General features: G+C 41.2%; 1 protein-coding gene across 2 annotated transcripts in view; it reads right to left on the reverse strand.

The window, feature by feature from the left end:
* Positions 1–1261: 1261 nt before the first annotated feature.
* ninl (ninein-like) overlaps positions 1262–16861 on the reverse strand; it is a 79337-nt gene continuing 63737 nt past the window's right edge. For both annotated transcript variants that reach the window (XM_041789484.1, XM_041789485.1), the window contains 12 exons: positions 14724–16223; positions 13271–13375; positions 8706–8775; positions 8450–8617; positions 7503–7619; positions 7172–7285; positions 6932–7078; positions 6599–6748; positions 6405–6518; positions 5856–6065; positions 5273–5386; positions 1262–3468 (listed from right to left, as the gene is read on the reverse strand). In XM_041789484.1, the coding sequence (XP_041645418.1) occupies positions 3277–3468; positions 5273–5386; positions 5856–6065; positions 6405–6518; positions 6599–6748; positions 6932–7078; positions 7172–7285; positions 7503–7619; positions 8450–8617; positions 8706–8775; positions 13271–13375; positions 14724–16223 (3001 nt within the window). In that variant the 3' untranslated portion in view covers positions 1262–3276. The remainder of the gene's footprint in view (positions 3469–5272; positions 5387–5855; positions 6066–6404; positions 6519–6598; positions 6749–6931; positions 7079–7171; positions 7286–7502; positions 7620–8449; positions 8618–8705; positions 8776–13270; positions 13376–14723; positions 16224–16861) is intronic.

Consider the following 16861-nt stretch of genomic DNA (forward strand, 5'->3'; position numbering starts at 1 on the left):
ATCTGTGGTTTATTCAACAAAATCAAAGATCTGAGGTGAAAAATTTTGATTCCTTAAAGTCTCCTAAATTTACATGAAACATTGACGGATTAGTCTCAAAAATCAGTTTAATTTGTTACAGTCCTTATGTTTGGCTACGACAGCAGCCTGGTCTTCGGAACGCCTCCACGCCACATTCATGCATGGACTCATAAAAAGAACAGCGTTTCCACATGGCCGTCATTTCTGTGTCATAAACCCTTTATAAACCGTCTTATATCAAATTCTGACATTTAGGAGGTACAGGAGTTTTGGTTGTCATGAGCTGGAAGCCTCAAATATGAAAACAGGATTCAAGTGTTTTAATGATCCAAGAATAGGACTGCCCAAACTGTGGCCCGTGGTCCATTTATCAGTCACAGCAAGTTCTGAAAATTAGAGAATAGAGCACATATTATAACACGATAACTGTGCTTGTTTCTATAAAAATTTTAAGATTTTTATAGAAATTTCAAGTAATTTGTATCTTTCCATTTCACCATTTTTGGGGGAATGTGTACATTTTTGAGCATTTTAACAGAAATTTTAGGGTATTCGATCAAACATTTTCAGGAATTAACATGGAATTTTGGGGTGTATTTTTATGGGCATGCATAGGCTTTAGAATTAAGTTTTACGAACATCTACAAACATTTGGGGAATATTTGAACTTTTTTGGAACCTGAATGTGGGAAATTGTTATCTTCACGGAATTTTGTGAAATTTATTTGTAAATTTTAAGGCAATATGCTTTCAAATTTAAGTGTTTCTTAGATTTATTTGGAGTGTTAAGGCTTTATTAAGAATTTTCTCTAAAACTTTGGTGGAAGTTTTGAAGAAATCTGGGGTAATTTTTTATGGGGAACTTTAACAAACGTCCAACTTTAAATATGTGTAAGAATGTTCCCATAAATTAAATGACTGTCAAATTTTAGTGGATTTTAAAGGAAAATGACCCCTAAATTCAGCCTTTAAGTGTAAAAATGTTGTTTGTCCTTAACCAGTCCCTTAGGTCCGTCATCAAAATGAATCCCCCATCCCTCTCTGAATGAAGACCCCCCCAACAACACTCAGCCTGGACATCTGCTCTAAAACTGATCCAGGTCTGGATTTACTGCAGAAACAATACCTTCGTGGTTTTTGGTCTAAACTACTTCCTGATCTTAGAAGAAAAACTTTCCCACCATGCTATTTGGGTTGTTTTTTAGATTTATGAGCATAAAAAGAGGAGAGGAAAGCATGGTGTGATAAACGATAATTTAATGTGGTTTCATGTTACAGTATCATACATGTCCATCCGTCTGTCTTGCTCAGATTTGGTTCATTTTACCTGAAGAGGAAAGATAGTCAGAGAAAGAGGAGGTCTCACTGTGATGGAAAAATGACAGACTGAAACAGAAAGAAGAAATCTAAAGGTGCAACAGGGACATCAAAAATAAACTTTGACATAAAAATACAAATATAGAAAAGATCCTAAAGATCATAATACCCTCATGGCTGAAATACTGAAGAGCAGTGCTACCCCGCCTCAGTGTGGGGCTCCGTGTGGTCTGACCGGTTCTTAGAGAGTTAAAGTTCAGTGTCTGTGGAGCAGCTTCAGAGAGGACGACACCCAAATAAACGCCTGCTGATTGGATGATGGTACAGGTAAGACTGGTGATGACATATAAGCCACACCCACTGACCCTTACACACCTAAAGTCTCACAAAGATGGCTACAGATGGTCTAAAGTCTGGTTTTAGGCTCAACTTGCGCACCCCTCCTCCCCCTCTCAACAACGGGTCAGGTCATGATTCAAAGACTGGAAAACAGATTATTTCTGAAGAGTGTAGTGTCTGTAACATTATTTTACTGCTACCAGCATGGAGCCAGAGCAGACAAAATTTTTAAAACAAAAATATTAAATCATTATTAGACAAAAGCTGATGGTCTGAGCACATTTTAGTCGTTATGTCAGACTTTTCCACCATGCAGCTGCAGCATGATTGGTCGATATTTTCCTTTAATGATTGTCGGCAGAGCTTAATCCATTGCCAAATGTCAAAATGTTTTCTCTCCCTTCAGATTTCCAAACATCACTCAGTTATCCTGCTTTTCTTAAGCTGTACGAAGGATTTTATATCTAATTCAAGATTTTAAAAGCACCACTTGGTCATCCATGAATCAGTCTGGCGGAGATTTTTCAAACACCCTGTCCTTGTTTGTGGTTCAAACAGTGGGGTCACACTCAGATGCAGATCAGCGGAATTTACAGCCAACGCATTTTAAATTTGAAATAAGAAATCCAAATTCAAGAAACTGGATGTTTCACGGTTACCATTTAAAAAAGGAACACAAAACATGGACATAATTTGCAGACATTTCATATTAAATTAGGAATAAAAAATGAAAAACTTTGTTTTCAGTTTCTCTATTTGTTCATTTCCCTAAAAGAAATGAAGAAATAAGATTTTCATCTTATTTGTGTTCAGGATGTAACGGAAGATCAAAGATCAGAACACTAGTGATGTAACATTCTTTTTTCTTGTTTGCCACTTGGTGCAAGTGTTAAAAAAAGAATGTTACATCACCAGTGCTCTGTTCTTTGATTTTCCTGTTTTTATCCTGAGCATAAAACCTGACAAACTCATTCATTTATCCATCTGGTTGGAGAACAAAACAAAAAAAAATTTTTGGCTTTTGATTCTCAGTTTAATCTGAGCTTCCTGAAAGAGCCAAGGGCCATTTCGTTTTCCATGTTTTCGTTCCTATTTTTAAGCAGTTTTTGTGAAATGGCTTGTTTCTTGATTTTTAATATCTTATTTCAGAATTTAAAATCCGCTGTCTGTAAACCACACAGACCATACCCCTTTATGTACCGTGTCAGGCCATCAGTGACTAAAGCCAAACTCAGACCAAAGACTCACAAGACGAGTTAAAATTTCAAACTACCCCTTGACATTCTGATTGTCTGCTCTCACTGCTGTGACTGGAGAAGACAATGGACAGCAGCATGATAAAATGAATAGCAGGCAATGCTGTCAGCCTGCAGCCTTAAATGTTTGGTTGTGTGGTGAATCTTTGGTCTGAACTGGGCTAACAGAACATCCTGACTGCATCCGACTCCTGTCTCTACCACCGATTCAATCAGGCGTGTTGATAAAGCTAGGCTAACAGTTCCTCTGTTCTTTGTGCTCAGTTAAACGTCTCCATCCAACTCCACACTGAAGCTGCTTCAGTCAAAGTGACGCTGTGGTGTTTGGTGTTTCATCGAGCAGCTACGTGGCGAGGGAGGCGGGGACGATCTCTCTTAGCAGTTTGTTTAGAGCACGGACTTTCTCCTCCAACAGGAAATTCTTCTTCTCCGCACTCTTCTGCCGCTGCTCAGTAACCTGCAGAGCCTTCATCAGCTGGGAGTTCTCCATGTACAGATCCTTCAGCAGAACGCTCGACTTGGTGTTCTTCGCCATCTACAGACAAGAAAAGAAATAAAATCTGAATATTTTTGGTCTGAGTGGAGATTTACGGTATTTGGGTTTTAGTTAAGAGGTTAAAGGATGCCACAGTCCTAGGGTATAGATAATAAACAGCTTTATTGTCAGCTGAGCAGAACAGCCAAATGACAAGTGGGGGACTAGACTAGCCTGGATGCGAAAAGTAAGGATGGACTGTTTTATAGACATGAAAAGAAAACATTATCGTAAAAGGCAAGGATGGAATATTTTATAGACATGAAATGATGACATCAACTTCAAAAGTCAGGAGGGAATGTTTTATAGACATGAAAAGAAAACATCTTCAAAGGCAAGGAGGAATGTTTTATAGATGTTAAAGGATATCATCCTCATAGAATGGAATGCTTTACAGATATTCAAGGATGAAATCATCTTCAAAGGCAAGAATAGGATGCTTCAAGGCTTTAAATGATGACATCATCGTCGAATCTAAGGACGGAATGTTCTATCAACATTAAAAATTGACATCATCTTCAAAGGCAAGGATGGGATGTATTGAGGCTCTAAAGGACATCATCTACCAAGGCAAGGAAGGAGTGTTTAATGGTTAGTGTTTAGACATGGGATGACATCATTCCCAAATGAGAGAATTAAATATTTTATAGACATTGAGGGATGACTTCATCCTCAAAATGTGAAATGGATAGAATGTTATGTATAAATTAAAGGATAACATCAACTTTAAAGGCAGAGATGGAATGTTTTATAGACATTAAAGGACGGCATCATCTTCAAAGTCAAGGATGGAATTTTTAATAGACATTTAAGGATATCATCTTATTATGCAAGTATGGATTGTTTTATAGACATTATAGGATGACAATTTTTTTCCAAGCCTACCAAAGGTTGAAGGATGACATCATCAAAGGCAGAGAATGGCATGTTGGTCAAATTGTCAATGTTTGCGTTTTTTCCCCTCAACTTGTGCAAAATAGTAGACCATAGCTGGCACTTTTTGAAATGTGTACTTCACATTTAAAAGTCAAACTAGTACCAAATCAAGAGCCTTTGGTACAAAAAAAAATGTTGGCTGCTATCTTATTTTTGGCGAGCCAGCCAGGAAGACCAAAGACTAGCTCTCATTACCAAGCTGAGCCAAAAGATCAAGATCTCTAAAAAGACACTGATTTGCCATCACAGCAAGAGAGACTGGATGGATGTCAGCTGTGGAAACACCAGTAACAGTTCATACTTACAATATAATATGAAAGTAGAGAGTTGTGTTTGTTGTATTAGAAAATACTGGAGTTGATGGCAATCAAAATCAAACTTTTTAAAGCAATAAAGTCGGGGTATGTTGATCTCATTCTGAGATACAGCAAGAATTTTCCTGAGCAGATTTAACAACCACAGAGGGATCTTTATACGGACAACCTTAAGTAAAAAGAAGTAAAAGAAAAATGCAAATACAAAGAAATAACTGATCTAAAGCTTCCTATTAACCTAACTTTGACATTAAATCAAGTTTCATATCCATCACTAATAAACCAGGCTTATGTGAGCCATCAGGCTCTGCTTTATGTTCTTATCAATGCTGGCGGTCCACTGTGTCTTTAGGAAACAGTTTGGATCTCTGTCCAGTCCAAATGCTGTATATCAAATTTAAACTGATATTAGTCTGGTTTTTGCAGATGTGTTCTAGAATGTGCTTAAAGTGACATCAGTGTAAACCTTCTGTATTGATGAATCTTAAAGACTAGATGAACTGCCAGTCAACAGACAACCAACAGATGGAAGATGGCGAGGTCTAAAGGCCCACCTGCTCTTTGAGCTGCTGGACTTTCTCCTGCAGAACTAGACGGTTCCCCTTCAGTTTGGTCTCCAGCTCCTCCATCCTCTGCTGCAGAGCCGACATCGCCTTCTCGTACTGATCCTGAACACAACACAGAAACAGCCGAGACAGTGAGCCAACATCACGGTAGTGGTGTTATATAGACAGGAATAATTAGGATAGAAACCTGATCAGAACACAAGGACGCTGTGTAAACTTGCCAATCAGGGAGGGTTATGTTGATAATCATTCCTGTCAGTGTTGTTTTACAAGCTTCATCTGATCAGCTCTAATCTGCTCTTACTGAGCCAGCCTGAAGGCTGGGACTGCAGACTGCCACCATCCCAGTGTTTATGGATGGCGGCAGAAGTTTTGACTATAATAACAGAGGACTAAACAGGTGGAGGGACATCAGCTGATCTCACTCCAGATAAATCCGTTCTCCATATTCTCCATCAGAGTCCATGTAAACGAAGCGCTATTGATGCCAGTAGGAATGATTTTAATTGGACTGAAGAAGACCTGCTCATGTAAACAGCTGGTGGTCAGATGAGAGAAGTGGAGTATTTACCTGCTTGATGCTGATCTGTGAGCTGCTCTGTTGGGCCTGAAGCCTTAGCGTCTCCTCCAGCTGCTGACTCCTCCTCTGCTCCTCCACCAGCCGAGCCTGCAGCAGCTCCACCCGCTCCCTTTGGTCATCTCCAGCCCGGTCCTGCAGCTCCTGCAGCTGTCGGAGGTGCTGGGCCTGGACCAGACTGAGTGCCGTGTCGGCTCGCATCGCCTACAGACACGAGGACACGTTTTTAAGCACTTGCACTTTTTTTTACGTTTTTAGATATTTTACATTACATATTTGTTATTTAATTGGCATTACTTTGTAGAAACGTGTGTTCACTTTGAAATTCAAGAGGCTTTTTGAATTTTTTTTTGTCTAAAAAAGCCAAATTATATTGACCATGACTGATTTGACATGGCTGGGTCAACACTTTTTACAGGCACATGTCCATGTTGGCCTCCTGTACCAAACCAAACCAGACTTTAGAAACTCAAACTTAAACAGAGTCTTCCTGTGTGAGCCCTGAAACACGACACTCCTCCTCCTGTGGACTGTGGTACTGACCTGATCCTGGGCCTGAGTCCGTGCCGTCTCCAGCTCGTTCAGTCGGCTCCTCAGGCTCTGCTGCTCCTCTGTGAGTTTATGGACCTCCAGACCCTGGAGCTGCAGCTCTGACAGCTGAAAAACATCCAGCAGTTAGCCGTCATGAACTCCTTAGTAATCCTAGATTATATTCAGACTGTTTCAAGGTCCGGTACCTTTTGTTGGAGCTCCTGGTTCTGGACCATCATTTTGTGGGTCTCCTCCTGAAGACTGATGGATGCCTGCTCCTCCTGCTCCTCTAGAGCCTGACTCAGCTCCTCTTTCTCCCTCATCAGCCTCCTCATGCTGCTGTCTAGCTCCTCCATCTGACAGAATAACCAAAGAGGGGTTAACTAAACTCAGTTAACTGTTAATCCATCAATAGAGACTTCAGACGAGTTAATCTGGTGATTCTGCTCAGAATTAACAGATTTTCATTGGTGAAAATCTTCTGAAAGTCATGGATGGATGATGGATGGATAGATGGGTTGGATTTTTTCTGTACTGACCTTGCCCTGAGCATCTGTCAGCTTCCTCTGTAACTCAGTAACCTGGTGGGCGTGTCCCAGTTTGTCCTGAGTGGCGGCGTTGAGCTGAGAGCGGAGCAGCTCGGCGTCTGCCTCCACAGAAATCAGCGACTGCTGCAGCTTCTCCACCTGAAGAAGATGAAGCTCAGCGTTAAGATCACTCTGTGCTCCAGTTTTATCATAAATATAAATCAGTAAATATGCAGCCATCTGAGCTCTGACCTTGGTGTTTCGTTCATCTGCCTCTCTGAGCAGTTTGGCTTTGTCTTCCTCCAACCACTGCAGCTTCAGAGTCACAGCGCTAAGCTCTGCCTCCAGCTCAGACAGACGACCCAGCTGAAGGATTAAGAGATGAATCTTTACTCACATTCACATAGAATCCTCACATCAGTCATAGCTCCAATCTAGGCTCCATCTGCTTCATTTTTCATAGCCTTAAACCCTATCTGTGGGTGTTTTAATATTATTAAAGTCTCTATCCTCTGCTCTCTTATCTCTTGTTTCAGGTGGCAGTAAAATCAGCAGATAAATGGCTCAAACAGGTGACAACTACCTTCTCCTTGCAGCTGTTGAGCTCTCTCTCCAGCAGCTGTTTCTCTTGCGTCCACGCTACCTGTTGCTGCTGCTTTTCCCTCTCGTGCTGCATTGCTGCATCCTGCAGCCGCCGCACCTATAAACCACAACATATGCTAAGTCTGAAAAAGTGTGTAAACATGAAGATTTACAAAATTAACCCGTTTGGACCCACAGCTGCTGAAAGAAAACCCCTACAATCAAGGATGGTTTGATAATTTACACAGAAACTGGAGGAGTTTCTAAAAATGTAAGCAATATATAGCAATATAGCAATAGTTCAAGCAGGCCGCAAGGTCAGGCGCTGCTATATAATTGAGATCAGCTGATCTCAGGCAAGCTCTCATCAACTGTAGCCAGCTGATTTGCTGCTAAACATGCTATTGGCTGAATGCACTCATGATCCCTCTGCAAGCTGCTTTTTGCAACCCTCCTCCATCCCAGCTACATCGGACTTAATCAATGTCATTCTGTTGTTAATGCCTGCTCTGCCCTGTATTTCCCCAGGCTTTCCTTGCAGGCGCAGGAAAGGCAGAAATCCATCAATCTGGAAAGGGGTACAAAGACATTTTAAAGGCTTTGGGACTCCAGTTACTGAACCTTCCCAGGAGTGGCTGGTCTACCAAAATGGCTCCAAGAGTGCATTGACCACTCATCCAGGAGGTCTTAAAAGAATCCAGAACAACATCTTAAGAACCTCAAAGGTACGGATGAAATATTTTACAAGCTATGATGACATCATCTTCAAAAGCAAGGATAAAATGTTTGATTATATCTTTGTCTAATATTAAAATTGCATTGATCAAAAATTTAAGTGTGAAAAATATGCAAAAAGTAAGAAATCAGGATGGGGGGCCATGCTTTTTCACAGTACTGTAGACACAAATGTTGGGACAAATGAAAGCCTTCTCCTCTCAGCTGGCTCACCGTAGCTCCCTCCTCCTCCTGCACCTTTGAGACGGTGGTGAGGCGCTCCTGCAACATCCGAAGGGACTCCTGGTCTCCTCGGAGACGGGTGCTCAGCTCAGCATTGTCGTTGCTGAGCTGCAGGTTTCTGCTGCTCAGGTCTAGAACCTCCTCACGATACCTGGAGTTCTGCAGACACATGGAGGAAGAGGAGGAGCTTTTATTCAGACGTTCTCTCAGAGGACAAAGCTAGAGTCATTCTGACAGAGTCTCTCACCTCTCTGTGCAGCTTCTCCTCCTCCTCTCTGCTCCGCTCGTGCTCTCCCTCCATCTCCTCCAGTTTCCTCCTGAGACAAAAACAAGAGATGTGACTTTGATTGGTGGACTGGTATTTCTGCTCTGAGTGAGGGTAGAATGGTCCCTGAGGTCAACAGGTGGATCTGCGCAGCATCAGTGTTTCAGGTGTTGCAATTCTACTTTTGTCATCATTAGAGGTGTAACGGTTCATAGAGGTCACAGTTTGGTTAATACATCCGTTTGCAGTCATGGTTTGGTCTATTGATTAAAAAGGAACAGAAATTCTCAGATTCATAATTACATGTTTCCTTCATTCCTTTCTCTTAACTGTAGAGCAGCTGAGATCCTGCTTGTGTTATTAGGAACCACCTGTGACAGTTGGTAAAGACTGTGGTGGATCAAACAGGAAACAAAAAAAGAGGACAAGAGTTTCTAAATAAAAACAACAACACAGTAATGAATACCTCAATGTTAAAAATGACATTTCAAATAACAAAATAAATACCATAAAATCCGGTGTATAATCAATATTTTAATGCCTATTCTTTCATCTAACAAGTTGGCTGAGGGACCAGTGCAGCTTTTATACCAGCATAAAGTGCTGAGAAAGCACTTTATACTTTACACTTTATACTAGTGGATGCGCTCAACTACTATATTATAGCTAGTGGATGTGCTCAACTACCACATTAAAGCTAGTGGATGTGCTCAACTATTATATTATAGCTAGTGGATGTGTTCAACTATTATATTATAGCTAGTGGATGTGCTCAACTACCACATTATAGCTAGTAGATGTGCTCAACTATTATATTAAAGCTAGTGGATGTGCTCAACTACTATATTATAGCTAATGGATGTGCTCAACTACTATATTATAGCTAGTTGATGTGCTCAACTACTATATTATAGCTAGTGGATGAGCTCAACTACCACATTAAAGCTAGTGGATGTGCTCAACTACTATATTATAGCTAGTGGATGTGCTCAACTACTATATTATAGCTAGTTGATGTGCTCAACTACTATATTATAGCTAGTGGATGTGCTCAACTACTATATTATAGCTAGTGGATGTGCTCAACTACTATATTATAGCTAGTGGATGTGCTCAACTACTATATTATAGCTAGTTGATGTGCTCAACTACTATATTATAGCTAGTGGATGTGCTCAACTACTATATTATAGCTAGTGGATGAGCTCAACTACTATATTATAGCTAGTTGATGTGCTCAACTACTATATTATAGCTAGTGGATGTGCTCAACTACTATATTATAGCTAGTGGATGTGCTCAACTACCACATTAAAGCTAGTGGATGTGCTCACCTACTATATTATAGCTAGTTGATGTGCTCAACTACTATATTATAGCTAGTGGATGAGCTCAACTACCACATTACAGCTAGTGGATGTGCTCAACTACTATATTATAGCTAGTGGATGAGCTCAACTACCACATTAAAGCTAGTGGATGTGCTCAACTACTATATTATAGCTAGTGGATGTGCTCAACTACTATATTATAGCTAGTGGATGAGCTCAACTACCACATTACAGCTAGTGGATGTGCTCAACTACTATATTATAGCTAGTGGATGTGCTCAACTACTATATTATAGCTAGTGGATGTGCTCAACTACTATATTATAGCTAGTGGATGTGCTCAACTACTATATTATAGCTAGTGGATGAGCTCAACTACCACATTAAAGCTAGTGGATGTGCTCAACTACTATATTATAGCTAGTTGATGTGCTCAACTTCTATATTATAGCTAGTGGATGTGCTCAACTACTATATTATAGCTAGTGGATGTGCTCAACTACTATATTATAGCTAGTGGATGTGCTCAACTACTATATTATAGCTAGTGGATGAGCTCAACTACCACATTATAGCTAGTGGATGTGCTCAACTACCATATTATAGCTAGTGGATGTGCTCAACTACCATATTATAGCTAGTGGATGTGCTCAACTACTATATTATAGCTAGTGGATGTGCTCAACTACTATATTATAGCTAGTGGATGTGCTCAACTACCATATTATAGCTAGTGGATGTGCTCAACTACTATATTATAGCTAGTGGATGAGCTCAACTACTATATTATAGCTAGTTGATGTGCTCAACTACTATATTATAGCTAGTTGATGTGCTCAACTACTATATTATAGCTAGTTGATGTGCTCAACTACTATATTATAGCTAGTGGATGTGCTCAACTATTATATTATAGCTAGTGGATGTGCTCAACTACTATATTAAAGCTAGTGGATGTGCTCAACTACTATATTATAGCTAGTTGATGTGCTCAACTACTATATTATAGCTAGTGGATGTGCTCAACTACTATATTATAGCTAGTTGATGTGCTCAACTACTATATTATAGCTAGTGGATGTGCTCAACTATTATATTATAGCTAGTGGATGTGCTCAACTACTATATTATAGCTAGTGGATGTGCTCAACTACTATATTATAGCTAGTTGATGTGCTCAACTACTATATTATAGCTAGTGGATGTGCTCAACTATTATATTATAGCTAGTTGATGTGCTCAACTACTATATTATAGCTAGTTGATGTGCTCAACTACTATATTATAGCTAGTGGATGTGCTCAACTACTATATTATAGCTAGTGGATGTGCTCAACTACTATATTATAGCTAGTTGATGTGCTCAACTACTATATTATAGCTAGTGGATGTGCTCAACTACTATATTATAGCTAGTGGATGTGCTCAACTACTATATTATAGCTAGTGGATGTGCTCAACTACTATATTATAGCTAGTGGATGTGCTCAACTACTATATTATAGCTAGTGGATGAGCTCAACTACCACATTAAAGCTAGTGGATGTGCTCAACTACTATATTATAGCTAGTTGATGTGCTCAACTACTATATTATAGCTAGTGGATGTGCTCAACTACTATATTATAGCTAGTGGATGTGCTCAACTACTATATTATAGCTAGTGGATGTGCTCAACTACTATATTATAGCTAGTGGATGTGCTCAACTACTATATTATAGCTAGTGGATGAGCTCAACTACCACATTAAAGCTAGTGGATGTGCTCAACTACTATATTATAGCTAGTTGATGTGCTCAACTACTATATTATAGCTAGTGGATGTGCTCAACTACTATATTATAGCTAGTGGATGTGCTCAACTACTATATTATAGCTAGTGGATGAGCTCAACTACCACATTAAAGCTAGTGGATGTGCTCAACTACTATATTATAGCTAGTGGATGAACTCAACTACCACATTATAGCTAGTGGATGTGCTCAACTACCATATTATAGCTAGTGGATGTGCTCAACTACCATATTATAGCTAGTGGATGTGCTCAACTACCATATTATAGCTAGTGGATGTGCTCAACTACTATATTATAGCTAGTGGATGAGCTCAACTACTATATTATAGCTAGTGGATGTGGTCAACTACTATATTATAGCTAGTGGATGAGCTCAACTACTATATTATAGCTAGTGGATGTGCTCAACTATTATATTATAGCTAGTGGATGAGCTCAACTACCACATTAAAGCTAGTGGATGTGCTCAACTACTATATTATAGCTAGTGGATGTGCTCAACTACCATATTATAGCTAGTGGATGTGCTCAACTACTATATTATAGCTAGTGGATGTGCTCAACTACTATATTATAGCTAGTGGATGTGCTCAACTGCTATATTATAGCTAGTGGATGTGCTCAACTACCACATTAAAGCTAGTGGATGTGCTCAGCTAAAACATTACAGCAAGTAGATGTGCTTCACTACTGCATTATGGCTAGTGGATATGCTCAATTACCATATTACATCAAGTAGATGTGATCAGCTAACTTATTACAGCTAGCAGGTATGCCCAACTACCGTATCACAGCTGGTCGAGGTGTTTAACTTCCTTATCATGATTCGGAGATATGCTCAACTACCAACCCGAGGACGAGCTCAACTTCTTAATTAGGGACAGTTAATGTATTCAACTACCACATTATAGCTAGCAGATTTGCTCAGATAGTTTATTACAGCCACTGTGGACCCTTGAGCAAGGTCCTCAACTACCATATTATAGCTAGTAGATGTGCTCAACTATTGCACTAGAGTCAGTAGATGTGTATAACTAGCGTATTATAGCTACTAGATGTGTTCAACTAACTTATGACTTGCCAACCATATTATAGCTAGCAGATATGCTGAACTACGGTATTTTAGCCAATAGATGTGCTTAACTATGACATTACATCTAGTAGATGTGCTCATCTCACTTACTACAGATAGCAGATGTGCTCAAATACTGTATTAATGCTTAAGATGTATTTAACAACTATATTATATCAAGCTATGACCATGTGTCAAAGCCAGTTTGGATCTTGATAAAAGGTAAACATTAAACCATTCTAAGGTGGTTTTTTTTGGCTTTGCATCATCATGGCTGACATTCAGTAAACTCCTCTAAGACCTAAGGCTGGTAGTCAGTAAAATAGGGGCCTGTTGGTGCACTCTCACCTTTTTTTGGTGACATCATCCTCCAGGTTCTGGACTTCCTGCTGCAGGACGCTCAGTCGCTCCTGAAGAGCTCCATTCTCTGATCGAACCTCCTCAAGCTGAGCCCTGCACCCAAAAGACAACGCACACGTCTCAGACTTATATCAGACAGTCTGCTTCCATCAGATCACCTGGAGGACATAAATCTGGTAAAAGAACCAAATGTTTAACGAGTACATGGTCAAATTAATCTTTGGACCTTAGAATCTCATTAAAGAGGTTGAAATTGATTTAAATCTTTATCCATTTCATTAATTTATTATTTTTTCAGAGCTATCCAAGTATGGAAATATCAGTTAGCCTCAGTCTGCTTCAAAAGATGACGGCTGATTATCTTTGGGTCTCAAACTAAACATGTGGTAAGGTTTTATGCAGACGACTGTCCGGTTTATATTTCATCTCCTGACCGACTACTGATGATCACTAAAGAGTGGTTGATTTGGGCATATTTATTAACAATCCCAGTCTTGTATTTAGTAGAAATACTTCCATGGTCATGGTTAGGCAACCATCGCTCCTCTTCAGTTCCACCTACTTTTCCTATAGATGCTGATAATGGTCTATTATATAACAGTGACAGAGGGGAAAGCCCAGATTCAACTACATTCCATCCTTTGCTGTTGATGATGTCATCGTTTAATATTTTAAATAGACTTTAGAAAGATAATGTCATTAAGGTTTATTACAATTCTGTCCTGTGCCTTTGATAATGTCATCCTTTTGATTTTCACCTTTTACTGTTCTCTTATTTCCTTAAAGATCCAGAACAAGTTCTTTATATCTCTGGTTAAGTTCATGTTAGAACCTTTCAAAATAAAAGAAGGCTTGGATTCAAACAGGAAGTCATATACCCTTAGAGTTTAAGACAGCAAAAAAAAAAAAGAAAAAGAAAAAAAAAATCCAAAATGACACAAAAGGAGTTTTAAATGGAAAAAGGGGGATTTTAAAATTAGATAACAGGGTGAGATTAATCTAAACTAACTTCAGAAAGTCTGAGATTAATCAGGATTCAACATTTGAATCTTCTACTCCTGAAAACATTCAGTATGATCATAATTGCCGCCACTTGTTTGAAGCAAACTCAGTCTTAAATTAACCTGGATTAGTTAATCTGGATTATTACTGGAGTTTAGAGAGAAACTATCAGGACAGTGTTGATGACAGAGACAGAGTTATGGATGAACAGTTGGTCATGCATCGTCATTCGGTTAGCGATGAGGTGAAGTGTTAAAGCGCTGCAAACAGAGCGAGGTGGCTGCAGTGCACTGTGGGATATAAACCGAGCGGCCATTTGCTCTGTGAGAGTTTCTACCTGTGGAAAATGTTGATTAGGCATTCAGACTGAGAGTTTAAGAAGAAGACGAGGGTTAGTCATCATTCTGGTCCTCTGACGTGGCGCTCATGCTCCACAAACCTGTGTGGACTAGCCGGGTCCATGGCCTCCTCCAGGTCCAGGACCAGCCTCTCCAGCTCCATCAGCTGCTGTGTGATTCTGGTTTTCTCCCCTTCAAAGTCCACCTCTGCTGCCCTTAGCTGGTCCTGGTAGTCCTGCAGGGCCTGCTGCAGATCTACCCCCTGTTTTAAGGCATGGTTCAGGTCTCCATCCTTAGCATCCAGTTGGTTGGTTAGCTGCTGGATGACGCTGTGGTCCTTCTCTGACGAGGCTTTGGCTGTCTTTAAGAGTGCAGCGCTGTTGGCCACCTCGGCGTGGAGTCGGTCCACCTCACTGGTTTTAGCGCTTAGCTGCCTCTTGAGGTCCAGGACCAGGTCTGCAGTCTCATTAAGTTGGGTACTGAGCTCTCTGAGTTGGTCCCGGAGCACAGAGATCTCCTCCTCCATTTCTACAATCTGTGTGGAGAGCTGGTCGGCCAGACGGCGGTAGCCCATGCTCTCCTGGCTCAGACGACTCACTTCCTCCCTCTCCTCATCCAGACTGGACCGGATCTGCATGGTCCGGGTCTGCTCCAACTTCAGAGCCTCCTGCAGAGCCTCCTGGGTCTTCTTGTTTCGATCCAGCTCTTCTGAGGCCCCGTCCAGCTCCAGTTGCAGGTTGTCCACAGCCATGGCCTGATCCTTCAGGTCCTGGATCAGCCTGGCCCTGTCGGTCTTCAGTGAGTCCAGCTCAGCCGTCAGTCTGCAGAGAACTTCACTTTTGTTCCTCATGGCCTCCTGTAGACTCTCCAGCTCCGCCCTCAGAGCAAAGACTGTCTGCTCTTTGGCTCGGAGCAGTGCCTGCTGCTGGACAAAGGCGTTCGAGAGGCGGCTCACGTTATCGGCCACCAGCTCCCGGTCCTGCTGGATGCTGTGGGACGCGGCCTTCAGGTTTCCCAGCTCCTCTCTCTGCTGGCTCACCGTCAACTGGAGCTGCTCTTCCCTGCTCCTGGCCAGCTGGAGCTCCTCCTCCACAGCGCTCTTCTCCGTGGTGAGGCGTTTGTTCAGAATCTCGTGAGACTCCAGGAAGGTGATGCTCTCTGCCAGCTGAGCGCAAGCCTCCTCCAGCCTGGCCTCCAGCTCAGAACAGCGCCCACAGGAGGCAGCGAGCTCCTCCTCCAGCTGACCACAGCGCTCTTTAAACTCCACTAAGCTGGCCTCGGATTGGCTGATCTCCAGATGGAGGTTCTGAACGTCGCGCTCTAAAACAGAGACCTGCTCTCTGAGCCGACAGACTGCCTCCTCATGCTGATCCTCCATCTTTTTCTTCTCAGAGGAGAACTGGCGGTGGATCTTCTCCTGCTCCTCCCCTGCTCTCTCCTCACATCGCTGTCTCTTCTGCTCTGATTGGGCCAGTCGGTCTTCCCAGAATCCTCTCTGCTCCTGCAGCTTCTGGCGCTCTGTGTGGAGCTGGTGAACGAGGCTGCGCTGACCGTCAGCATGCTGTTGTGTCATCAGCGTCATCTGCGTCTCTGCTTCCTGCCTGCTTATAGTGTTGTTATGGAGGAGGGAGCGTGTTAGAGCGGGATCACATGACCGCAGCTGTCTGAAATACTGGATCCCCTCAGCGGACAGGATTAATCTACAGTGCTAATAAAAGTATTAACCCCTTTGGATGTTTTACTCTTTTATTGATTTTATAAATCAATCATGGCCAATAAAATTTTGAAATCTTTTTACAAAAAACAAAAAACCCTCTGAGAAAAAGATTTCTACAAAGTAATGTCAATTAAATAAAAATGTAATGTAAAATAAGTGACTGTATAAACATTTACCCCCTTCAAGTCAGTATTTAGTAGAGTCTCCTTTGGCTGCAATCACAACACCGAGTCTGGGAATAGGTCTCAATCAGGCTTGCACATCTCAGCGCTGCAATTTTACCCCATTCCCCTTTGTAAAACTGCTCAAGCTCTGTCAGGTTGGGGATTGGGCATGAACATCCTTTTTCAAGTCCAGCCACAAATCTCTACTGGATTGAGGTCTGGGCTTTGACTGGGCCACTCCAGAAAATTCACCTTGTTGTTTTTAAACCATTTCCGTGCAGCTTTCTGTCAATGCTTTGACTCATTGTCTTACTGGAAAATAAATCTTCTCCCAAGCCATAGTTCTCTTGCAGGCTGA

Source organism: Cheilinus undulatus, linkage group 6, assembly GCF_018320785.1.
Source record: "Cheilinus undulatus linkage group 6, ASM1832078v1, whole genome shotgun sequence".
Taxonomy (NCBI): Eukaryota; Metazoa; Chordata; class Actinopteri; order Labriformes; family Labridae; genus Cheilinus; species Cheilinus undulatus.